Source organism: Heloderma suspectum, chromosome 1 (assembly GCF_057233095.1).
Source record: "Heloderma suspectum isolate Gila_16-S chromosome 1, 16-S_ref, whole genome shotgun sequence".
NCBI classification, from domain to species: Eukaryota; Metazoa; Chordata; class Lepidosauria; order Squamata; family Helodermatidae; genus Heloderma; species Heloderma suspectum.
This window is the reverse complement of record NC_139458.1, coordinates 180,606,454-180,631,641: the sequence shown is the minus strand read 5'-3', so window position 1 is coordinate 180,631,641 and position 25,188 is coordinate 180,606,454. Positions and strand designations below refer to the sequence as shown.

The 25,188-nt window shown below is 43.2% G+C and overlaps 1 protein-coding gene across 3 annotated transcripts in view; it reads left to right on the top strand.

Moving 5' to 3' along the window:
* Nucleotides 1-25,188, top strand: part of LOC146358460 (prolyl endopeptidase FAP-like) — a 95,833-nt gene that overhangs the window by 14,865 nt on the left and 55,780 nt on the right. For 2 of the 3 annotated variants that reach the window (XM_084811775.1, XM_084811782.1), the window contains exons 3-9: nucleotides 6,002-6,086; nucleotides 12,202-12,294; nucleotides 13,796-13,890; nucleotides 13,984-14,058; nucleotides 16,103-16,155; nucleotides 20,462-20,534; nucleotides 22,578-22,698. In XM_084811775.1, the coding sequence (XP_084667901.1) occupies nucleotides 6,002-6,086; nucleotides 12,202-12,294; nucleotides 13,796-13,890; nucleotides 13,984-14,058; nucleotides 16,103-16,155; nucleotides 20,462-20,534; nucleotides 22,578-22,698 (595 nt within the window). Of the gene's footprint in view, nucleotides 1-5,447; nucleotides 5,722-6,001; nucleotides 6,087-12,201; nucleotides 12,295-13,795; nucleotides 13,891-13,983; nucleotides 14,059-16,102; nucleotides 16,156-20,461; nucleotides 20,535-22,577; nucleotides 22,699-25,188 lie in introns of those variants that run through there. The other variant, XM_084811790.1, reaches the window with a different exon arrangement.

The following is a 25,188-nucleotide window of genomic DNA, read 5'->3' as shown; positions in this document are numbered from 1 at the left end:
TAATATAAACTTTTAACATACAAAATTTAACATACCTAATATAAAATCTCTAACATACAAAATAACATAACATTCCCCTCGTAGTGTGTGCTGGTACCAATCCAAATTGGAATGTTGTTGTTGTTGTTGTTGTTCAGTCATTCAGTCGTGTCCGACTCTTCGTGACCCCATGGACCACAGCACGCCAGGCCCTCCTGTCCTGCGCTCTCTCCCGGAGCGTGCTCAAGTCCATATTCATTGCATCGGTGATGCTATCTAGCCATCTTATCCTCTGCCATCCCCTTCTCCTTTTGCCTTCAATCTATAGTAAAACAATGCGAAACACTACACGATTAGCGTAATGTAAAGTTGGACTGAGTTACAAAAAAAAGATGAAAGGGGTGTCTGCACCCACCTTTGGCTCTAGCCTTACCTACCACTGGCTTTGGCTCTGCCCAGTGCTGGCATATGGCCCTCAGACAGATTAGGAAATCTGGCTCTCAGCAGAAAAAATGTTGGCTACCCCGGTCTACTTAGAGCCAGCCCTCCCATTAGGCAGAGGGATATGGGTATCTCAGGCAGCACATGCTAGGTGGGGGGGGGTGCAGCTGCAGCCCCCTAGCTATTCCCTTCTATTGGAGGACAGAGCTGTGTGTTCTCAGGCAACCTGCCCTGCATCCCCCAAGCTAGCCTGCTGCCCTCAAGTGTGGTGGGGGATGCCTTCCCATCACCAGTGTTGACATAAGCTTCAACTGTCAGTCCAGTTGGCTTTTGAAGATGGATTTGGGAGGTGGGGGCATCTTGTCCTTTGCCTCAGGCAGCAGAATGTCTTGGGCCAGCCTTGGGTCAACTCAGAAGTAAGGGTCATTGATTTCAGTTAAGTGTGTTTAAGATTGCAGCCTTAGTTTCATTTGGAAAAGTGAGCACTGGTTACATTTGGTACCTTTTGAATATCTGTTTATTTACAAATATATTGGAAGCATACAATATACAAATTAAAAACACTCAGGCAACGCAACCATGGATCCTGCATCAGCTCCCCAAGGTGCAAGTATTTCATTTTCCCAAGGCTTCCTACAGCCCAGTTGGAAACTAAGCTCAGCTAAACAATTTCAACTCCTGGCTATCTCTCCTGCTAACTCCTTCTAGCTGTCTCTCTGTCCCTCCTCCCTCAAACTCTAATGAGCATGAGGGGCTGGAGAAAGATTCCAAGTAATTAAAGACCATCCAGCCCCTTTTTGCTATGATCACCTACCAGGGCCCAATCTCCACAGCCGATTTAATGTGGAGCAAGAGCACGTTGGGGTCGTTCATGACAGATGATGCTGTCGCCAATCCACACCAACCACTAGGGATGGCAGAGAATTCCTCCACGGATTTCAGTGAGGCGGAATGCACTGGCATTCGGCCCCCCGAAATCCGTGGCGGAACGGGCTGCCGCCCCCCCGCGGATCCCCCCTGGGACGAGACTTACCTGGGGCGGATGTTCCAGACGGCGGTGGCTTCGGCGGCGGCGGCTGGTCTTCCGACCGGCTGCCGCCGCCGCCATTTGCAGTCTCATCTTTTTTTTTTACATAGACGTGATAGGCTACGTAAAGACTTACGTAGCCTATCACGTCTGGGTTAAAAAAAAACCACACACACACGTACGCAAATGGCGGCAGCTACGGTGGCCACCATTTGCGTTCCTTATTTTTCGCCGTCTTAGTCTACGTAAATATTTACGTAGACTATTACGGCGAAAATAAAGGGGAATGCAAATAGCATAGTGGGCTCTATTTGCGTTCCTTTTTGATTTGCTGTTTTAGCCTACGTAAATATTTACGTAGGCTAAAACGGAGAATCAAAAAGGAATGCAAATAGCGCCTGCTACGCTATTTGCGTTCCTCTTTATTTTCACCATAATAATACGGCAAAAAATAAGGAACACAAATGGCATCCGCTGTAGCCGCTGCCATTTGCGTACGCGTTGTTTTTTTTTTAACCCGTTTACGTAGCCTATCACGGTTGAATACAGGGACGCAAACGGCGGCGGCTACGGCAGCCCCCATTTGCATCCCTGCCTCCCAGCGGCCGGATGTCCGGCTGCTGGCGGAGCCGGCCGGCGGCTCTGCGGAATCCCTGCAGAGCGAAGCCGGCCAGGCAGGACTCCGGGGGGAGGGACGGAGCGCCTTCCCCCCAACGCGAAGCAGATCCACGAAACGGTAAGTAACTTTCGTACATCCCTACCAACCACGCAGCTTCTCTCTGAAAAAGGCACATTTTCACAAAGTCGTTTTAGTGCATTGTTTTCTTTAAATGTGGCACCCACACGGTTCTGCTACAATGTGACTCATTCCCCCTGCATCAAATCCTGGGCATACTTAGGGGTGTTTCTGTGACCTGGGTGTGACCTGTTCAAGGGGTGGGGCTGTCCCTTTCCCCCCCTCCATACCCTCTTTTTCTCCATTCACAGTAGGGCACTTTTGGACACAGGCTTCCTTTCCCACTTAGCACTACTTCAAAGTAGTGCTGTTTCAGCCTTTCTCTATATCGCAGTAGTGCTGTTTACCCATTCACAATATCACAGTAGCGCTCTTTTAACCATTCACAATATCTCAGTAGCCTGTTTTAATGATTCATAATGTCGCAATAGCACTCTTTTAACTATTTACAATATTGCAGTAGCCTATTTTAACCATTCACAGTATCTCAAGATGATAGGGGAGAGGTATGGGGTAAACTAACCATTCACAATTTCACAGTAGTGCTGCTTTAACCATTCACAATATCGTAGCAGCCTGTTTTACCCATTCACAACATCCCAGTGGTGGATGAGAAGGGAGAGGTGTGGGGGAAAATACAGCGGCTTAATTCAGTGCTTCCGTTAAACTTCCTTTAGCAGGGGAGCATGGACAGGGGTGGGGAACAAGCCTCTCTCATTCGCTGAGCAGCACCTATGCAATTGATGATGTTCATTTCTACTCGCTGGATTCCACCCACCCAACACTGAAGTATGGCAGCTTCAAGTGCCATTTGACCCGTGAAAGCAGGGGTTTAGGTAGTGTTTACTCCGCTTTTCTTGCTTCATGTGCTGCTGGTGGACCAAAGCATTTCATGAAAATCCGGATATAACCCGAAAACGCTTCAGAAACCATCGCCATGTAGATTCCCCCCAGGTCAGTCAGGAAAAACCGCAATGCTGGACCCATTCACAATAATTAAGGGCATAATCCTATGAATTTTTAGGCAGGAAAAAGTGGCTGGCTGGGGAATAATGGGAATTATAGGACTTTTTCTATCTAAACATGAATAGGATTATGCCTTAAGGGTGCCAAACCCATAACACTGTACAACTTTAAAAAGGTGAAACTTAATGTGTTTCATTTTAGGACAAATGTTGTAGGTGTTTATCTTGAGCATGGAAATATCTGTCATGTACACTGCAGTTGTGTAAAAACAGGGCTGAGGTAGCAAGCAAATGGGACACTGATAATATTCTGGTAGATGGCTGGCTTTGGAAAGTATAGACTTAAACATGAACGAAGAACTTACCCACTTAGTTCGATTAGAAAGCAAAGGGAGACAAGAAATACTTTCCAAGAAAAGCAGAATTTATTTTTGAATGATTGAACTATAAGAATTGAGCGAGGTATAACTTCAGATATTTTGTTGTTCTTAATCAGTTATCACCAGGATACTTTGAGAATATGCAGTATGAATATACTGATAAATTGATCAAGTTATTTACAATTCAATAAACAACTTAGGGCGCAATCCTATGGGGATAGGCGGCCGCCTCCGAACTTGGAGATGACCGCCTATCCAATGCAGGGCAGGAGAAGCGCGGAGGGGATCGTCCCCTCCGCGCTTCAGCCGCCCTGCATTTGTGGCTAGACAGCTGATTTCAGCTGATTTCAGCTGTCTAGCTGCAGAAAGGCAGAGCGGGGGAAGCGGCTGCTGGACAACATGTTGGATGTGTAGAACTGGCATTTCTGCCTTCCCCGCCCTGGATCGCCCCCAGGAATGCCCCGTTTTCGCCGATCTACAGTCCTCTTCCAAGCACGGAGCACATAGCCGTTCTGCCCTGCCTACGACGCAGTGCTGGACTGGGGGGAGGGTCGGTTCTCAGGCAACCAACCTCGGAGTGTGGGTTCTGAGGTCGGTTCCCGGAAACCAATGTATCCTATGGCTGTCTAACCACTGACTAGCGGCCATAGGATTGCTCCCTCCTTCTATAAAGCATGTCTGTATGCTGTGGTCAACGTTATGGTGTTTTAAGTGGTTATGACATTGTTTTAAAGGAGTCTTCGTATGGTTCTGTAATTTGAATATTTTAATTTTGAGCCAGCTGGAAAGCCTCTGCTCAGCCAAACATATATTTATTACTGTAAAATAAAAATAATAAAATAGTTAGGTCTGTCATCCAATTAAATAAATTGTAGTCAATTAAACAACATTAATTTTAATAAATTAATTAAATATGCATAAATGTGCACATGACTTAATACTTTTGAAGAAAAAGCATGCTTTCTTCCTTTTTTCAATAATGCATGACTTCCGGGAATGCCTCTTCCAAGATGGTGACTGCCATTTGCTGTTTTTATAAGTAACTGTATTAATAGTACTTAAGTTAACATTGTTTTAAAGTGTTGCCCACTTTAATCAGGGATACCTTTTTATTTGATGAAAAACTTTTTAATTGATTTATCTCTAGCAGAATAGTTGTTTATTCTGATTGATTGACATCCTAGGCATGTCTACTCAGAAGTCATTTCCACTGAGTTCAATTGGACTTACTCCCAAGTAAATCTCTATAGGATTGCAGCCTAAAGGTTGCAGCTGTGTAAATAAAAATACATGTCCAGGAGAACAAACTGGAATTGAGATATTTTAGAAACACATCTGTAAAACTGTTGTTTGTTATATAGTTTCAATTTGTTTTCAAAATACAGTGCTAAGCAAAAAACAAAAAGGATCTCTTGTAGGAACATTGGAAGCTGCCTTACATCAAGCCAGATTATATGTCCATCCAGCCCAGTATTGTATACTCTGACTGGCAGCAGCACCTCTCCAGATTCTCAAGAAGACGGTCTTTCCCATCACATCCTACTGATCCTTCTAAATGGAGATTCCAAATACTGAAAGTGGGGCCTTCTGCATGCAACAATTGCGAATTGGGACCTTCTGCATACAAAGCATGCACTCTGCCACTGGGCTGTGGTCCCAGATTTCTATATCTACACGCATAGAGACATATACACAGATGCAAACTCTATTTCAACAGATTATCTGATTTTTCCTTAATTTGTCACTCTATCGTGAATACATCACCTTAATTTTAAACATGTCTTCCCATTTCACGTATTGGCAAAACACACTGTAAATACATTTCGGAGTGAAACAGCACATGTCCAATTTTGCTGTTGAGTCATAAATCCCACAAACCCTTCATGTAAACAGATTTGGATTATGATATGGACAGGGATGATACAGCAAAAACTCCTTTGCAACTACCCATAGTTCATTTCAGGGCTGAGAACGCCCTCAAAAATCTGTTTTCAATTGTATGGGGAGAAAAAAAAACCTTTGAAATTTGGCATGGTTTATAAATGTACATAAAAAAAATCTGTCTGAGATTTGGCCTCCATTTGAGAAAGCTGACACTGCTTTTGCAAACTGCTTTCGGAGATCCAATGACCAACATCCAGAAGAGCGAAGGAGAACTAAAAATCTTTTAAAAAAACAACTGGAAGAATGAAGGTCTGTAAAAACAAATAACATCTGAATTTGGGCTTTTAAAACTGTGGAATCTTTTAGGAGAAAATTTTGACACAGAAGCATGCTCCTCGAAGGAAAAAGGAACAAAAACCAGTTGTAAGCACACATCAAGGAAACGTCTGTTTCTGTTGGCAGACTGAACTTAGAATGCTACTGAAATACTATTATTTTGCTTTGGGAGGAGGGGAATGGATTATAACAAAAGCTTTAAAAGGCTGTGCTTTAGGGAAGACTTGAATTGTACCTGGTTTCTATCCTGCAGGTCCAGATGAAAATCATAGCTGGAGTGATCTCCTGCCTTTTGCTGTCTTTGTTAGTTATGTGCATTGTATTAATTCCTTCAAGAGGTAAGATAACATGCTAGGAAAAGCAAAACAGAAACACCTAATCCTATGTCGGGTGAAGTTTACGCAAATTGTACTCAGTTCAATGGGACTTAGCATGCATGTAACTTGCATCCAGCTTTATTTTCTAAGCTACTGTTGTTTAAGAATGTTATTTTTATTGTTAAAGTTTGTTTGCTGTCTTGTCAGCTTTACTGTGGGTTTGTTGAGATATGTTGGGCTGACATGAGCCATATCCTAGAAAAATAAAGACGCCTGCACATGTCAATGAGGGGACTCCTTTCAAGTGTATAGCAGACCAGTGCTAACATTGGTCTGCATGACAGGTAATGTTCTTCGACAAAGCTACAAACAGTGTTTTGAGCAGCCATATACCTGTTCGCATGCATGACCTTATGGGATTCCCCAGCACCCCCATGCTGCTAGCAGTTGCTTTGGGTACAGTAGATTTGTTAGAATTGTTAATAATCCTGGCAAGATACAATATGCAAGCACTTGTATCAGATATAATTTCCTTTTGTTATCTGACACCTTCCTGCATATATGCATGAAGTTGCCTTCTTCACAACCTCAGACCATCTAACAATCTCTGAAAGTAAAGGTTCATGAAAAAAAGCTCATTTCCCCTGTCAAGAGGATGATAGTTTGAGAGCGTCAAATGAGAGCTTCAAATAAAACCGTTACACTTCATTTAAGAACAAGTCTGGTTTTCTTTTTGTCAGCATAAATGGGATTCTGATCAGTTCTTTACTTGCTGTGCATATTTGTGGTGAATGTGGGGACATCCTCTGTTAGGTCTATGTTTGTTTAAAACTCATAAACATAAAACTTCCTCTGTCAGTTCTATGCTTGGTATAAAAGCAAGTTATTCAACAATGCTGTGTGGGGAAAAATAACCTTAAATGCTACCTTGAATGGCTCTACCAGAATGCCTGTTAAACTACTCTTGCTGACAGCAGGCTTGCTTTAGCTGGAGATACTGGGGATTGAACTTGGAACCCCTGGCAGATAGAGCATATGCTCTACCACTCCTATTGCTTCTTGCATTTTTCAGAAAGCCTGACTGATAATTCAAAATAGATTTAGTGCTAATATTAATGAATTGTGTTGCTAAGCTAGTAATCATGAGATTTGTTATATCTTTCTAGTAGACAGAAAGTTGTAGACAGTAGTAGACAGTTTTCAAGATTTTCATATTTTGGCCCTGTTCTTAGCTGGGGCTTCATTTGACTGGCCCTCACCCTGCTTAGCCCCAGAACCCTTTTTCAGTGCTGCGGATCAGCCTTGGAACATATGATATGAGAAAGGCACGACTGCATTTGAGCACGTACAAAGTGCCTTTACAGCTGAGAAACAGCCATCCTCCAGATACCGAGGTGTAAAGGAAGAGAATGTAGCTCAGATGACCTGGGCAAGAGGTTCTAACTCAAGCGTAAGACAGCTTTTATCCTTAAGCCTGTGAGAAAGTTTTTCTTGGCCTAGCTGACGCTTTGCTTCAATCCAAAAGATGGAGTGTTATGATCATTCAGTGCCAACCACTTCCCTCAGTAGACAGAATTCTCATGAACATTCGATGATACCACATCAGGTGAGCCAGTATGTACTAGAGGTTGCACTACAGCTGCCGCCGTCACCACACCCATTATTGAATCACGGTGTAGATTGCATTGGAAATATGCTGTTTGTACCGAAGAAAAATGTGTGAAATATGACAGATTTAAGAACTAGATGAATAGGTGACAGATGTATGTTGTGGTTTTTACAATTACTGATGATATGTACATGGTAATGCTGTGAAATAATGTAAGTTGATGAATGCAACTTTTAGTTTAATAACAGGCATTCTGGTAGAACTCCGGAAGATAGCACTTAAGGTTATTTTTCCCCATACAGCATTGTTGAATAATTTTGTTTTATACCAAACATACAATTAACAAGGAGCTGATAATCCCATCATTTTATGCTGATGAAAAAGACAACCTTGTTTTCTAATGAATTTGTAGTGTAAGCTATTTCTTCTTGATATGTGAGGCTCTCAATTAGATACTGTCATACTCTTCCCAGACGAAATGAGCTTTTTCACGTACCTTTATTTTCAAGATTACTGCCAACTCAGTATTTGCTTTGATAGCAATAGTGTGTCTAGATTGCCCTTCGGTTTTATTTATCTTGACAGCTTTCTTCTGCATTAGCGCTGGCGAGGAACAGTGTCAACACCAGAAGTGACATGTTTGTTCTGCAGTAACTAATAGTTACTTAGCCAGAAAACCAAGCATTATCATTTAAAAGCAAAGCAACCATGTGGCCTTAAAGTAAACATCGTGAAACATTTCATATGTGGCCTTGAGGGGGAGAGAAGCCCCCAAATTGGGAAGTCATGGAAGAGCAAGCACCATCAAATGCAATGATCAGAAGAGAGGGATGAACTGCAGTACAGGATTACCATTCATGGGTCTCTGACAAGGGAAAGCCTATTTGTCATGCTTCTCAAAATTGATTAGTAGTAAATATGCTAGTCTTCCCCAAACTGATGCCCCTCAAGTTGTTTTGGACTACAACTCCCATCACCCCCAGCCATTGGCCAGGCTGGGTGGAGCTGAACAAAACATCTGGAGGGCACCAGCTCGGAGAAACCTGAAATATACAAAAAAGAAGTACTTCTTCACACAAGGCATAATGAATGTATAGACTTTGCTTCCACAAAATATGGTGATGACCCATAGCCTTAGAACTGGGGTGTCGACTTTCAGCCTGAAGGCCGAATTCCATTTCAGAGAAGCTCTTATAGGCCACATTCCTGTGGGGCCAAAAGGGGCTGGGGCCAAAGTAGTAAAACAACAACAACAACCAGCATATTTTTGCTTAAAGCTTTTACTGTCAGTAACTAAGCCTTAGGAGAGGCATTTCACCTTTTAGAATGGGTAAAAATGCACAAAGCCAGGAAACCATGAAATGGTCAGGGAAAGTGGTGTGTGGCCATCAGGGCTGGATTTGCCCCACACTCCTTAAGTTTGACACCTCTGCCTTAGATGGTTCTAGGGGGGCATTAGACAAATTCATGGAGAAAAAGAAGGATAGGTCTATTAAATGCTGCAATGTGTAATGGGGAAATGGATCTTCCAAGGCTTACAGGCAGTACACTTCTAAATGTAATTGCTATAGGGTAACCAGCCAGGAATGGCTGTTGCCTCCATGAAAGCATCTGGCTGACCACTGTTGGAAACAGGATGCTGGATTAGATAGACTTTTGGTCTGATTCAATACAGTATGGGCTTAAGATTATTTAGCTTTAACATCTCAGTAGCCCCAATCCAACAAAGGCACACAATCCATATGTGAAGGCAGGCTTTGGCACATGCAGATCCCCTTCAGAATACAACGTGTGCTGTGCACGCGGCACCCATGCTGGATCCTCAGATTCAGTTGCTGGGCATGTGGTTTTCCTTGCTAACAGTGCTGATCAAGGCTGCTTTGTAACAAAATTTATCTGCCCCAGACCTGTTTAGCTGGGACTCATGGAGAGGATGGATTAGGTCTTTGGGCAATGGATCTGCAGTAGTGAGAAGCAAATGGATCACAGGTAGGTCTGTAGGATCTAGAAAACTTGCAAGAAGCAGAGATAGTGCTCCAACAAGAGCCAGAGCCTAACTTAACTGTCCCTGCCCTAGAATACCCAAGGCACAGACAGTGAGCCTGAGGTGCAGGGCCATGCCTCAGAAGCCTGGTGGTCCTTAAGCCCACCCAAGACACAATCCAAGAGAGAATACACCTGCAAGTTGTGACATCTGATTCTGCCTCCAAGTTCAACTGCAAAGATTTCTCAGGCACTGAGCTCTCCTACATGAACACCTGGTCACACAAAGCCCCTTGATCCAATGCATAAACCTGCCTGAGACAGCACACAGCGTTGCTGCAAGCAGCTCAGAGGCATTTGAATGTGAGGTTCCAAGGCAGAACTCTTCTGCTTTAAGATCCTTCCTTTTGGCAGGGGAGGGGGCATCCATCTGGCAATAATTCATACCATAGAGCCCCTCAACAGGTGACTGGTGCTCTCCAACCTGACAGTGTTAGTCATTTGTTTAGCAGGTGTGCATGTGTAAAGAGATCCTCATGCACAGTTGCACCACTCAGCCTGCACCCAACCCACTGTTAATGTTCTGTCTACCAAAACAGTTGGATTTATTACAGTCACAAACTATTATCCGGGGCTATCAGAATCATAAATAACACAAGGGGCAAAAGGCAGAGGTTCCCATAAATTTTATCACAAATTGGGCATTCAGTCGGTTCAGAATGAGCTTTGTGGTAAAGCATGAGTTGGTGACCCTGTGACTATGAGGGAAGGGTTGCTTCATATGGCCATTTTAAGTGGGATGATGTGGGGTGAATGAGTGCAGTGCTTGCATGTGTGCCTGCTTATCTTGACTCTGTGACTATGATGTATGGGCTTATAAGGCCATTTTAAGCAGTATGATGTGGGGTCAATGAGTTTAATTTGTATGTTTGTTTCTCCTCCAAGCATCATTTGTCACAGATTTTCCCATTTATTGCATCATCTCCAGGATTTCAAAAGTCGATTTCATAACTAGGTTCAGAAAACAAGACATGGCAATCTGTTTTTTATAATCTATTTTCTCAAAGCAGTCTTACAATACAATCCTATGCATGTCTTCTCATAAGTAAGTCTCATTATGTTCAATGGTGCATTACTCTGAGGCAAGTGTGTATTGGAAGGCAGCCTTGATGTTCTTGGTAGATAACTGTTTTGTATTATTAGTCTGGCTAAGTTCATGTTAAAAAAACATATATCTCATAGCTGTGTTAGCTTCTTGCTTAGCTGACTTTGACATTAGAGGGATTACTCTCTGATGAATCAGCTAAAAAACCCACAAGGTCTGAAGGTTTGGAAGAAAATGTTCCAGTTCTTGCATAATCTGAAAATGGCAAAACCAGAAGTCTGGCTTTATATATATTTGTATTATACACAAATATATAAAATCATTAGTGGGTAGATCAAGGACAGAAATACAACAGGGCACCTATGGCAAAATCAGCAATTGCAACAAATATAATACAATGCCTGTACAAATGCATTTTTCAGGAGTTCCTTTTCTTCTTATATGTATGTTACAGTAAATGTACCCTTCAAAGGAAAACAAAAATGGAAGGACATATTGGCTTTCTGATCTGAGCCAATAGAGCTTAATGACTTCATATATTATAGTAAATGTCTGTAATCTGGTGAATGTGAATGTTGACAGTTCCAGAATAAGTTTGTAAATGCCCTTAACACGCACACTGAATACACCAGTAAATGCCAACAATTTCATTTCGGTGATCATCGGGCATTAACGTTAACTGTGGTATGTGACATTTTGGACATTCACAAAATTAGTCTTGAATTGTTAATATTCACGTGTGAGCTTTGACTATATTTTGGCATTCGCATATACGTATTCTAAAAATAAATACAGTTTTAGAGAGAGACTGAAAACTATGGGAAGAGAAAAATTGGACCAAAAACCTATGATACAGAGCTTTAGATCTCAAGATACATTCTATTGGACACATCACACCTGTGTTTGGTATGAATGGAAGATGTCACTATATTGCTAGTTCATTAAGGGTGCAATCCTATGCATGTTTAGGCAGAAAAAAGGCCTACAACACCCAGCATGCCCCAGCCAGGAGTTGGCTGGGAGTTGTAGGACTTTTTTCTGTCTAAACATGCATAGGATTGTGCCTTAAATTAACTATATTGCTAGTTCGTTACATACCAAGTGAAGCTGACATCATACAGGAGTTTTGAGCCATCTATTGAAATGGAAGCTGACATTTTTAAGATGGTCAAAAAAATCATATACCTGTTGCACTGAGGGGAATGCTTCTTGCTAAAAATGAGGCATTACTCCACTTCCCCCAGCTTGTTGTCTTTTGATACGGGTTCTCTAGATGTAGGGGGAGGATACCCACCATCTTCTATGATCTTAGTAGGATTGTGGCCTCTAAAACCTTCAAATTATTGGCCAGTTCAATGAAATAAAAGCTGTTTTAGTAATGATTTGTGCTTGCTCTGTGCATTGTTATTAATGCTGTCATCTTTGTCCTATTTCAAAAGAACACAAAGGAAATTATCCTAGGCCTTTAACATTAGAAGAATATCTGGATGGATATTTTAATTACAAAACATTTTCTCCTTACTGGGTTTCAGGTAAGTGAAGATGTTATTTGTGTATCCACAATAAAAATGGTGTGGTGGACCTTCATTTTAGAATGCTTTTATCAGTCAAGCCTTTTTTTCCATCTTTCTGTTGTTGTTTTATTTCTTTTATCCAATTGTTTTGTTTTTAATTGCTGTAAGCAGCCCTGGACAATGCAAGTTCATTGGAGGGACAGAGCATCTATTTTCTGAAATCAACATGTCTATCTAAAATATGCAAGGAATGGGAAGGGATGAGATGACTGGCAATTCATTATGCCATATCATTTATAAGATATTAACTATAAAGGGTGTTGTGGTACCTTAAACACATAAATTTAAATGGGATTTGCTTCCAGTGTAAGCATGCATATAGAAATGTTACAGCTTCCATATATAAAACCAGGAGGTTCCTCCTGAGGAATAATTCACATGTGGTGAGAAACATATGGTGACGATGCTCCCTAAATAGCATCCCTGAAGAAGCCCTTTGGGCATGAGTTGAAGCTCTGTTGCTACTGCCAAGAATAGTGACTCTAGTCTCTTGCCAACTCCTGTAATCCCTGTGGCAATCTCTTGGGTAGGGGCTAGTTGGTGTTCTTAAACCCTGGTTGTCTACATCATCAGTAGAGCTTTCTAAAAAGAGAAGATAGGAAGTTATCTTTCAGGCACCCCTAATATATTTCCTGGTGCAGGCCAGTGGGTTGGCATCTTTTTATGCCTCTTTCTGTAAAACAGTCACTATATGGAAGTCAGCAGTTCATTTGTGCATTGTCTAATCTTGTCTAATTTTCCTGTGCATTGTCTAATCTTGTCTAATTTTCCTGAGCTTGCCCCATTGTGTCATCTTTTTTTGCCCTTTCAGAATTACAGCATCAAAGTCCCACTATTTTATCTCCATTTCCACACGCATTTGCTGTAGCAGTTCTTAGGTCAGTCTTAAAAATCAGCCCCCCCCCCCCCCAGCTACTAGCCTGCAAATTTGTTTTTTACTAGCTTGATAAGAGGCTATTATTTTGCATCTGCATGTTGGCCATGGAGGAGGTGAATCCTACTATTCCACGGCCAGCATGGAAACACAGGTTACTAAGCCTCTTATGGCGCAATCCTATGCATGTTTAGACAGAGAAAAGGCCTACAACTCCCAGCATGCCCCAGGCAGCCAGGCTGGCTGGGGCATGCTGGGAGTTATAGGCCTTTTCTCTGTCTAAACATGCATAGGATTGTGCCCTTAGGAGACTAATAAAATTTTTAAAAAGCATTCTGCCAAGAAGGCTGGAGAGGGATGGAGTTGTGGAATGGGCTTCACTAAGCACACAGGCAGAGTAGCGACAGAGATATCCCCCCCCCCATCAGCCCACTTCTCTGCCTGCATGGAATTCCTTGTTGCCTATGGCTGACTACCAGACTAGCTGTTAAATACAAGGCTGTTGTCTTAGATGCTGCAGTGAGATTGCATTTGCAGTTAAGCTTATTGTATAATTAAAGCTATGTTTTTTTCCACCTCCCTAAGGAAATGAGTATCTTCATCAGTCTGCAGAAGATGATGTCATTCTTCACAATGTTGAATCTGGGCACTCAGTCGTTTTCTTGACTAACAGCACACTTGTATGTATTACTGCCATTTAAAAAAAAACAGATGAATTAATTTAAGAAGTGACAATTGTGCTTTGGATTCTAACTGATATCTTAACTTTTTAGAAAAAAGTGAACGCCACAAACTATATACTATCAGCTGACCGTGAATTTATACTGTTGGAAAGCAATTATTCTAAGGTAAAATGTTTGGGATTTTAGCTGAGTTTGGTGTCTTGTACACACAGGAGTGCAGGAAATACCTACAAAGGAATTTCTGTGGAAAGGAAGGAAAAGCAAGGACTCTGTTTATTCCCTTGCCAACCTTCCATCTCAACCCCTCACGGTGAATCTATCACTGTGGGGAAGAATTCCACATATGATGCTTCTGTGTCTGCCCTGCTTCACTGCCAAAAAGATACTTTTGCAGGGAACTAGTGGGTGCACTGCCCTCTGCTGTTGGGGAAATTTCCTTGTGGCCTGAGGGACACATGGACAGGCAAACTTATCTCTACACCAGCCTAAAATCCTGCATTTAAAATGGGGCTTTCTGCTTCCGTTTTAAATGCAGCATCACAACTACTCCCTTTTTCATGTGCTTCCTTCTCCCCCCCCCCCCCGCGAAGTCTTCCGTTATCTGTCATGGATCTCGCTGCTCTTCTTGCCTCTTTAACTCTTTTGACAGAGGGAACTGAAATGGAACTCAACGGGGTAATTTGATAGCTCATTATCTTCGATCTAGGGCCGCGGTGGCTTAGTGGTTAAGACGCTGAACTGCAGACCGGAAGGTCGGCAGGTCAGCAGTTCGAGACCCGAGTGCCGCGTGACGGAGTGAGCTCCCGTCTTCAGTCCCAGCTCCTGCCAACCTAGCAGTTCGAAAGCAAGAAATTGCAAGTAGATAAATAGGTACCGCCTCGGCGGGAAAGGTAACAGTGTTCCGTGCACCTCGGTGTTCAGTCATGCCGGCCGCATGACCACGGAAGCGTCTTCGGACAGCGCTGGCCCTTCGGCTTAGAAACGGGGATGAGCACCGCACCCTAGAGTCGGACACGACTGGTTGGGGACACCTTTACCTTTTTATTTAAAAACAGAACAAAGGGCATTTAGTTCAGGAGATGCCTTGAATGATCATGGCATCATGTAAAGAGCCAGCAAACTTCCATGAAGGAGCAATCTCAGTTGCAGGATAAAAGCCCAGTGTGAAGGAGCCCTAAGGCCTGTTTAGACCAGAAGCCAGAAGGGAAGCATTCTCACCTCCCCCAATGAACATTATTATTCTGCTAGAAGGGTGGAAGTAATGTCAGTATAGATCCTAATCTACCCCTTCCAGTTAGATAATGTGGGCAATGTGGGTGACACAGTATTATCGCTGCTGCTGCTGCTGCTGTTGTTGTTGTTTGATGAAGATGTTGATGATGATGATATTAACCCTATGCAGGCATTCAGTCTGCTTATGTGAGGGCTACAAGGGGAGGGGGCAAGAGCACACATCCTGGTCCCCACACGTTCAGTCCCCAAACTTTGTGTGTTTATGGGGAAAGTGTGAAGAGAACCCATATTCGTTTGGCTTTCAGATCTCTTGGCTCAATATGGGAAGGTAAGGGACTGAGTGGGTGGGGATTGAGACATTGTGGAGGGCAGGGCTTATGTGTGCACTCCCCCACCCCTTATACACATGCATGCACACACACACAAACACACACACACACACACAGACTTTTAGCACTAATGTGAGTAGGCAAACTGCCTGTATAGGGATATGATTATTATGACATAGAGAATAAAGGATCTTAAGAGATGATTCTCATATTACATTCCATGTCTGTAAATGCTTTCAAGTGGTGGCACCTCCTCATGGTGGTCGCACGGCATGATGTGTCAGAGGCTTGCCCTATGGATCACTCCAATCTCACAGTGGGCCTAAGTCTCCACAGTAGGAATGTGTGTTGCTGATGTGGACACTCTGCTTGCTTGAGCAATTCTCATGATGTTCAGCTCTTAAACCTTCTGGAATCACCGCTAACACCATCAGGAAATTTTTCCAGAAGCTCTTACAGGGGCAGGCAGGCATGTTATGATAACTGGCCTTAAGGTATGGACCAATAAGGACATTTACAGAGCTCTCATAAAGATCTGAGTCCTGCTTGCATTGACTTCTCTGAATGTGCTGGGATGTTGGGAGGAATGAAGGCCCCCATAGGAAGCACTAACTAATTATTTTATCTCTCTAACGTAACTTTTTCAGCTTTGGCGTCACTCTTATACAGCATCCTATCACATTTATGATCTTATAAATGGGTAAGATTGAAATGTTTTTCTCTTGTATACTGAAACATGAGTAATTTTGTTTAGTGTTTGTAGTCATTCTTCTTTTGGGGCTCCTTTGAGGCATCACATTTTCCATTTAGGAAAAGAGGCAGGTTATCAAATGGTGATATTATCTCCAATGATGTTACACAGTCATTTCTGATTGCATGCTTATGCAATCATCTTGTGGGGCTTTTTTACACAAGGCATTTATGGTGCGCTCAACATTTGCTACTCACAATTGTTTACAGGTTCTTTAGATGATGATGTGACCCTCCAGTTTTGCCTCTGTGTCTAACTAGAACTTTCAATGAGATTTTTTTAGAGCAGGGAAAATGTGGCATTTAATTATGAAAGCAAAAGAAAGCGCAATTTCCTCTTGTGTGTTTGCCATATTCACTGCAGTGCCACCTAGAGATTATGTAGCAAAAAAGCAGGAAAGGAAATGTTCTTTGTGTAGTGCTGAGATCTCAGTTCTGCTATGAAACCAAAAGTAGATACAGCAGACTAACAGCCTCATGTAGAAAAGCTTAGTATTTAGTTTTCCCTCGGAATCATTTGGATACAATGGTAATATCATAGTAGCCAATGAGGAAATTTCACCTACAGAAGAAGAAAAGGCTGTGTGATAAAACTGACTTTAAATGTAGACAGACATGATATGTGCCACAGGTGTTTTCCAGCAGTAGAAGGAGGTGTGGTAAGCTCAGCAGATATTTTCCATTGTGCATATGTAATGTGGCTTTGGTTGCAACCCTAAGCACATTTAGCATGGCGTAAGCTCCCATTGAAATCAGTGGAACTTACTTCCAGGTAAACATGCATAGGAGTGGGCTGTTAGTAGAACTAATCTACCCATTTTAACTATCTTGCTATCCACTTATTTGGTCCACTTATTTGGTTCCTTTCCCAGTTGAGTTTCCCCACTCATTCAATCATCTTCCATTTTTAATATTTGTTTTTCCTACTTAGTGTCTTCTGCTCTTGATTCCTGCTTTAACATCCATGCCAATTCCACCTTACATTTATCTACACTGTGTTAATTCTAAGGATCTTTTTGTAATAAACTTTATTAAATAAAGGGTAATCCCATCGAAGTGCATAGCTAGACTAAGTGGAGAATGCATTAACTCTCATATCAGGGGCTAGGTAAAAGAAACATCTAAAACTAGGTAAAAGAAACATCATATCAGGGGCTAGATAAAAGAAACATCTAAATCAGGGGCTAGGTAAAAGAAACATTTAAAACTTAGAAACATCTAAAACAGTAAAAAAGTTATACTGGGCCCAATTAAAGTTGCTGTAGATTACCATTAAATTGTTTATATGGCCTGGGCCCAGCATTTGTGTGAGGACTCCAGTGGACTGATGGCTTGGGGGATGTCAGGCACAGATTAAAACCCATGGGTTCCAACTCTGGGCTGTTTCTCCCTCAACATTCCAGAATTCCCAGTTTGCATGTCACACTAAACAACCCAGAGATGGAGTGTCTCTGGGTTGTGTAGCTCCAGCAGGAGCAACTGGGTGGCGGGAGCCAGCACACTCACTCACTTGCTCCCACTCAATACACAAAAAACCCAGGGTTTTAAAAAACCCTGAGTTGTTGTGATGTCTGAACTGGGTGACTCCCCGTAAAACTGTTCAAGGATGCTTCCAGATGAGACTTTTATTCCTCCATTGCCCTATCTTATTCACAGAATTTTACTGAGGGTCCAGATGTTGTTATCTTCCACTTGTAACACTCCCATGTTCTCCCACCACTTCTTCCACCTTTTTTGTAATCACAGAAAATCCCTTAAGGAAAAAAAGATGGTTGTACTGCATTGTGCCTTGGACTCAATGGGTGCTTTTCAGGGGGAGGGGGACTTTCTCTCTGGGTGTACAAGGCAAATGTATCTATTTGGGCAAACAAGTGGTACAGTAGGAAAGCAAGGGAGTCTGGCACTGGAAATGTGGGATAGGCATCAGAGTGGAGCAGAGAACCATACTAGGAATTACAAGGGATGATATTAGAATCAGGTCAGACTCCAGATTATCCTTAGGGCAGAGACCCACAAGAATAAGGGATGCCCAAGCCAAAAGAAAGAACAACCGCTGCCCAACCTCCAGGGCAGTTATAGTGACAAACTGTACTTTGTACAGTTGTACGAAGAGTACAAAGGAGTCAGTGGCTCAGAGTCTGGACCCAGGAGGGTTCAAACCAAAGAGAACATTAGGGTGGCTCTGGGGACTGAAAAGAAAGCTCGGGGAGACTCCTTGCCCCTTGATTGACTTGAATCTATCTGGCTATACACAGCAGCACAGTACAGTACTCAAAACAAAAGGTATTATTAGGGTCATCCAGGTGATATCTAAACCTGTTGATCTCTATGAGAACACTTCAGGATTTGGCTAGGTTTCCCTCCCAGGGTCTGGATTGACCAATTCAAAGGTAACCATGTGGATTCACCAGCTAGGTAGTGGCATGGCAGTCTGGAAGGCACTGGCATGTTTCTGTAGTTACAGGGAGCACTTCCCTTTAATCGATGGAGGAAGCACATACTGGCTCTTGTCCCCTGCAGCCATCCAGAGCCATATCAGCATTCCTGGCAGCTTTCCATGCTGCTGCTTGGAAATCAAAATGGATCTTTGAGCCAAGCTGTTGGGGTAATATCAGTGAAACACACAGCAGAAACTAGACATGTTCATAGGGCCAGCATGTCTGATCTCCTCTGTAACACCTGCTTGTGGGCTTCCCATAGCTATCTGGTTGGCCACTGCAGGAACATAATGCTGGACTAGGTAGGCCTTTGGGCTGATTCAGCACAGCTCCCCTTACTTTCTTACAATTACTTAGGAGCAAGCCCCACTGTGAACACAGAGGGACACGTTCCCAGGTAGACATGCCGAGGACAAGGCTTTAAGTTGCATTTTTCCTAATCAGAGATCATGCTCATGGTTTTTGAGAGGGCCCTGGGCAAGGTACCCTCCATGGTCTTCCCCTGGACATGCTTCCCCTCCCCCGCATGAGCTTACTGGGCCCTGGTGGGAGGGGGGATGTGAGGCGCTACTGCCTGTGCTACTCTGGGCCCTGCCAAGAACAGGTGGGAAACCCGGAGTAGCACAGACAGTGATGCTTCTCCATTTTTGGCTGCCAGCTCCTGCTGCTTCTCTGCCATCCTTACCTGATCAGAGAAGGCGCAAGCAGTGGCTCCTCATAGCTGCTGCCTGGGCTACTCTGGATATTTATTTTATTTATTTCATTTATATCCCACCTTTCTTCTATTGTGGGACTCAAGGTGGCTACATGTGGCTCCCAGGGGGTCTCCCCTCCAGGCACTGACCTGTCCCAGTGCTGACTCCGGCTTAGCTTCAGCTTCAGTGCAGGTGAAGGCACTTCCTCCCTGTTGCTGCCACTGGCCTTGCCAGGCACAGAGGATTGCCACCACCATCACCACCATCTTCTTCCTTCTCCTCATTGCCTCTGACATACACAGTAAGGGAAAAGCCCAGAGGCATTGGAGAGAAGAAAGGTGTTATCTGTGGCAGTGTTATTCTACAGTGCAGGGTGATGATGATGATGATGATGATGATGGCTATGTGCTACCTTGATGGCTATGTGCTTGATGGCTATGTGCTACCTTCTTGATGGCTATGTGCTACCCTCAGTACCAGAGGCAGTGAGCCTAGGTATACCACTTGCTGGGGAACATGGGTGGGAGGGTGCTGTTGTGCTCATGTCCTACTTGTGGGTTGCTGGTCGACAGCTGGTTGGCCACTGTGTGAACAGAATGCTGGACTAGATGGACCCTTGGTCTGATCCAGACCAGACCCTAGATGGACCCTAGATGGACCCTTGGTCTGATCCAGCAGGGCTCTTCTTAGGTTATTATTATTTTAAACAGACTGGTCTCAGTCCCTGTATGCCTCCCAGCATTTGCCCAACTATGCCAGGTGCTGACACTGGATCTGTGTGTGTGTGCACATCAGCGTGAATTTGTGAAACTGGATGCATGTTGGTATGCACAGGTAAATGTTGGCAATCCCAGACAACTTTTCTGAATGTCTGAAAACTCAAGAGACTCATTAGTGACTGTTAACAGTCACCTAATATGATTATTAGCATTCACTTGGGTATGTCCAAAAAGTGGAGAAATATTTTGGAGGCGTTCACAAGATTTGCTTGAGGTTGTCTGCTTAGCACACATGAATTTTGACATTCACTAGAAGTTCAGATATTCACTGTAACATTAAGGTCATGAGGAAATACTGACTTAGAAAGTACTGTGTCATTCCATCTTTTTCCTTTCCTTTGTAGTGTTTTTGCCACAGAATATGAACTTCCACATAACATTCAATATATATCCTGGTCACGCATTGGACACAAATTGGTCAGTAAGCTATTGAAGTGTGACTGTGAGAATAATGTTACTTTTGGATGAGCTTTATTTGCCTTTGGTGTTTGCACAGGCATAATTTTCACAGGCCTTTTATCTTTGTTTATCAACTGTGCTTAAGAATACTGAATGTTCAAGATAACACTTCACTGGTACATAGAGCTATATGCCGTATTAGAAAGGAGATCTAAGATAAAGTGTGTGCTTTAGCAGAGTCCTCCTGGTATTGTTTGATCCTGGCTGAGGCACTTTAGCTTGTCCAAAACTAGATAAGCCAAGGTACAGGAACCAAGATGTTAGGGCCCTTTGTAGCCCTTTGGTACATTCCTGAAGATTTTGGATCCCCGCCATCTTCTGTCTACCCCGATGTAAAGACAGATCTTATGCCAGGGGTGCACAACCTGCAGGCCACATGCAGCCCTCAGTTGCATGTTGTGCGGCTCCCACCCACTTTTTCCCTCAGCCCATCTAAACAGCTATGCTGCAGGAGAATACTACAGAAAGAAGGACCTCAGGGAGACCAAAGAAAGGAGCCTTTTTTCAGCAGTAAGCAGGGGAACCCCATTCTTATCAGAGTTAGGAGTGATTGTATGTAAAGTTTAAATACCTTTAAATTTCAGAGTTGTGCTGTGCTTTCATGTGTGAAAGCTGTTCCACCAGGATTGACTTTTGCCTACTTCTGAGAAGAAATGCATAAAATTGAGCTATGTGCTGTATAATTGGTGGGAAAATGTCCAAAGTGGTAAGAATTACGTTTGCGTACGTGCATGCATGCACATGTGTGGCCCCAGCACAGCCCAGATGAGACCCTCGGTGCCTAGAAGGTTGTGCACCCCTGCCTTAAAACACTGGGTTGGAGAAGTAAAAAATGGCCAACTAGGGATAGCTTACAGTACACACAGTTAAGATTGTGCCAGTACAGAAGTTAGGTAAGCAGCATGCTCTTGCTGAGGTGGGGTAGGGAGTGCTATTGCCTCAGCACAGTGCATTTTGGCAGCCTTCCCACCTTTATAAGAGCACACTGCTCATAGTCTGTTCCGGCATGCATGATCCCTAACTTACTCTCCCTACTGCTTCCCTGGTCTTGAGAAAACCAGCAGGAAGGGTGGATGAAGGACTGAGAATAAGCAGCTGTTTTCTCTGTCAGGAGGAGCAGGCTCTGAAGAGTTCTTGCTTGTGAGCTCACAAAGCCTGGATCTGGATCCAGTCCCTTGTGTACCATGTTACCATTCCAGTCTTATGAGCGCGCATGGGCTGGTGCATGTTTCTGCACTCAGGGTTGCCCTGCATCATCAAAACTTAGCAGCTAGTCTGTATCTGTATCTTATTCTTTCTCCAAGGAGCTCAGGCTGTATATCAATGCGATAAATGATAAATATGTGGTCATCACATTTTATTCACAGAACCGATCTATGAGGTAGGGCAAGTTTGGAAATTGTGACTTGCTTGCCCACAGTCACCAGGTGAGCTTAATGCTGAGCAGGGACTTGAGCCTAGATATCTCTGGTCCAAGGGCAACATCCTATATGCTAAATCACACTACTTTTATGGTATACCACAGAGATAGGCAACCTGGTGTCCTCCAGATATTTTGGACTACAATTCCCATAGGCCCCAGCCACCATGGCCAATGGTCAGAGGTTATGGGAGTCCAAAACATCTGGAGGACACCAGGTTGTCTTCCCCTCATATACAGTATGGGTTGGTTCTAAAAATCTGTGTGAGAGCACAAGGCACCTCCATTTACACAGGTTGGTGATTTTTCTCCACAACCTGTAGGCCCACTACACCTCAATGCACACTGCTCCAGAGCACTCCAGGGAGTAAAAATTGGCGCATCCTCCTTGTGTATAAACAGAACTGCCTCCTGTTCCTGTGGAGTCATCTTGGAATCCAACTCCATATTTTATTTTATTTATTTATTTATTTATTTATTTTATATAGATGGGCTCTACTCTCTGCAATAGCTTTTACTGTATAAAATTAATTGCACCTTGTACATATGTTTAAAAGAAGTTGGGTTTTCCCCCCACCCAGGCTTACGTGTACAATAATAATATCTATTTGAAACGAGATCCCAGAGAACCTGCTACTCAAGTAACCACTGATGGTTACTGGAATGAAATATTTAATGGAATTCCTGACTGGGTTTATGAAGGTAAACTGCATTTTAAAAGCAATATTATTGCTATGCTAGGCAAGATGTGATGCTTCTTCACCACAAGAAAGATATGATGCTACCAGCCAAAAACTGCTTCTGTGATTTAGCTTTGTGTTTATGTATATGGTTTACATTTTTCCTAAGAAATGTGGTTTAACATCCTGTATCTTGATTTTTTATAACTTTTCACATCTTTTCTCAGATAAATATTTGCAGTAAAAGGAGAGCATGTTCTACTCAGTTTCTGCCTGATTTCAGACTCAGTTTCTGCCCCTTTCCATGTTTCCTCAGATATCTCTCTATCATAAAAGTATTTGTCCAGCTTATGATATGATATCTTGCTTATCTGTAGTATTAAGACATCATTTCTTCTAATTTCGCTTCTAAAAGACTTCCACTGATCAAGGAGAATATAGCAAAAAGGCCCTGATCTATAACTAAATTTTTAACTAAATCTGGTCTGAAGAATGGAGAGCAAATTACATTCTGAAGAAGTTAATGGGTTGGATCCAGATTCACAGGCAGCGAAACTCTGCCAACTGGATTCTTCTGCAGTTGGAAAGGAGAGGAGATTATTTTTGCTGATTTCTCCTTTTGCCTACAGTCTCCTTTACCTCCTGAAAATCTGCTCTGGGTTGAGGGATCCTTCAGAACAGCATGAGAGGTTGTGTGGGGGTGGGGGAAATTATCAGAAGTCCCCTCCTTCCACTTCCTTCAGCTCCCACTGGATCTCGGTCCCTTTATGTCCAAGGAACGGCAGGTCTGGATCCAACCCAATGTACTTAGAAAATGTTAACTGTTTAAAGATTACAAAATAAATATCTGTGCTAGTGATAAACAACAACTGGCCCTGGAATAAATCTGGCCTTCTGAGAGCTTCTAACTGCCCCATCCTAGTTACCAACTTAGAAGTGAGGGATATGTCAGGAATGAATCTGAGCATGTGGAGATATCTAGCAGCTCAGATTTAGAATGGGAACAGCCAGAACAGGGGGAGGCTCCTTCCCTAGTGAGCTAAGATATGGCAAGGCTTCTTCCCAAGACCCTGGTGCACAGATGGCTCAGCTCGAAGGGCCCCCCCTTTCCTCCTCTATGAGAACCCAGTTTTCAGGGGAGGAGGAGAGTGAAGGGCATGACTTGAGGGATGCTAGGGTCTGTCACAGAGCAAAGCAGGAAGAGTTAGAGGTGGAGCTCAGACGCTCCACCAGGTTGGCTATGCATCATAGCTTACGTTGAGAGCCAGTGTGGTGTAGTGTTGAGAGTGTTGGACTGGGAGCCAGGAGATCCAGGTTCTAGTCCCCACTCAGCCATGGAAGCTCACTGGGTGACTTTGGGCCAGTCACAGACTCTCAGCCCAGCCTACCTCACAGGGTTGTTGTGAGGATTAAATGGAGAGGAGGAGGATCATGTAAGCCACCTTGGGTTCCTTGCAAGAGGGAAAAAGGTGGGGTATAAATGTAATAAGTAAATAAATAGAAAGAAAGAAAGAAAGAAAGAAAGAAAGAAAGAAAGAAAGAAAGAAAAGGAGGGAGGGAGGGAGGGAGGGAGCCACTGTAAGTGAGGGGCATCCCCCCTAAGCTAGTCTGGGTGACAAGTTCTTGTTCAAACTGCTGGCAACTTCTCAAATTTCCACTTCTGCTCCTCTACTGATATTCATGATTGTGTGGAGTAGTTGTTTCCTTTGTAGCCGGAGTTCCTAGAATTTGCATTTGTAAGGAACCTAGTCCTTAACTAATAAAGTTGTGAGCTTGAAGCCTGGTATCCTGGAGTGTGTTGATTGCAAAGGGGGAGGACGAAGGAACTGACAGGATGGGGGCTGGAGAGAGTGGTTACTATGGCAACAGGACTTGACAGAGGACCACTTTGAAGGAGAGTGGGTAGGACTTATCCTTCCATCCCTTTCCTGAAAACTCTGTAGAATCTAGGTGCTGACCAGGGATCTTTCTGATTATTCATCATCATGATTTGTTATTTGTCAAGTGTTCATGTTATTATTATTTTTATTTATTATTTATTGCATTTATACCCTGCCTTTTTTCCTCTTGCAAGGAACCCAAGGTGGCTTACATTATCCTCCTCCTCTCCATTTTATCCTCACAACAACCCTGTGAGGTAGGTTGGGCTGAGAGTCTGTGACTGGCCCAAAGTCACCCAGTGAGCTTCCATGGCTGAGTGGAGACTAGAACCTAGATCTCCCGGCTCCCAGTCCAACGCTCTAGCCACTACACCACACTTGCTCTTTTGTTAAATGTTTTGTTAAATGTCATGCAGTAATAAAATGAAACAGGAACCCTGTCCTCAGACTTACATTTAAAAAACAACAATGATCCACACTGAAATATTTCAGTCATTAAGAAAATGCAGGTACTCAGGAATATAAGAATAATTAGTGACCTAAGAGAGAGAAGAATCACAGTGGTACCTCAATCTCGTTGTGTGGAAAGAGCAGTCCACCTGTGCTGGCTGATAGGAGATTGGGAATTGTGT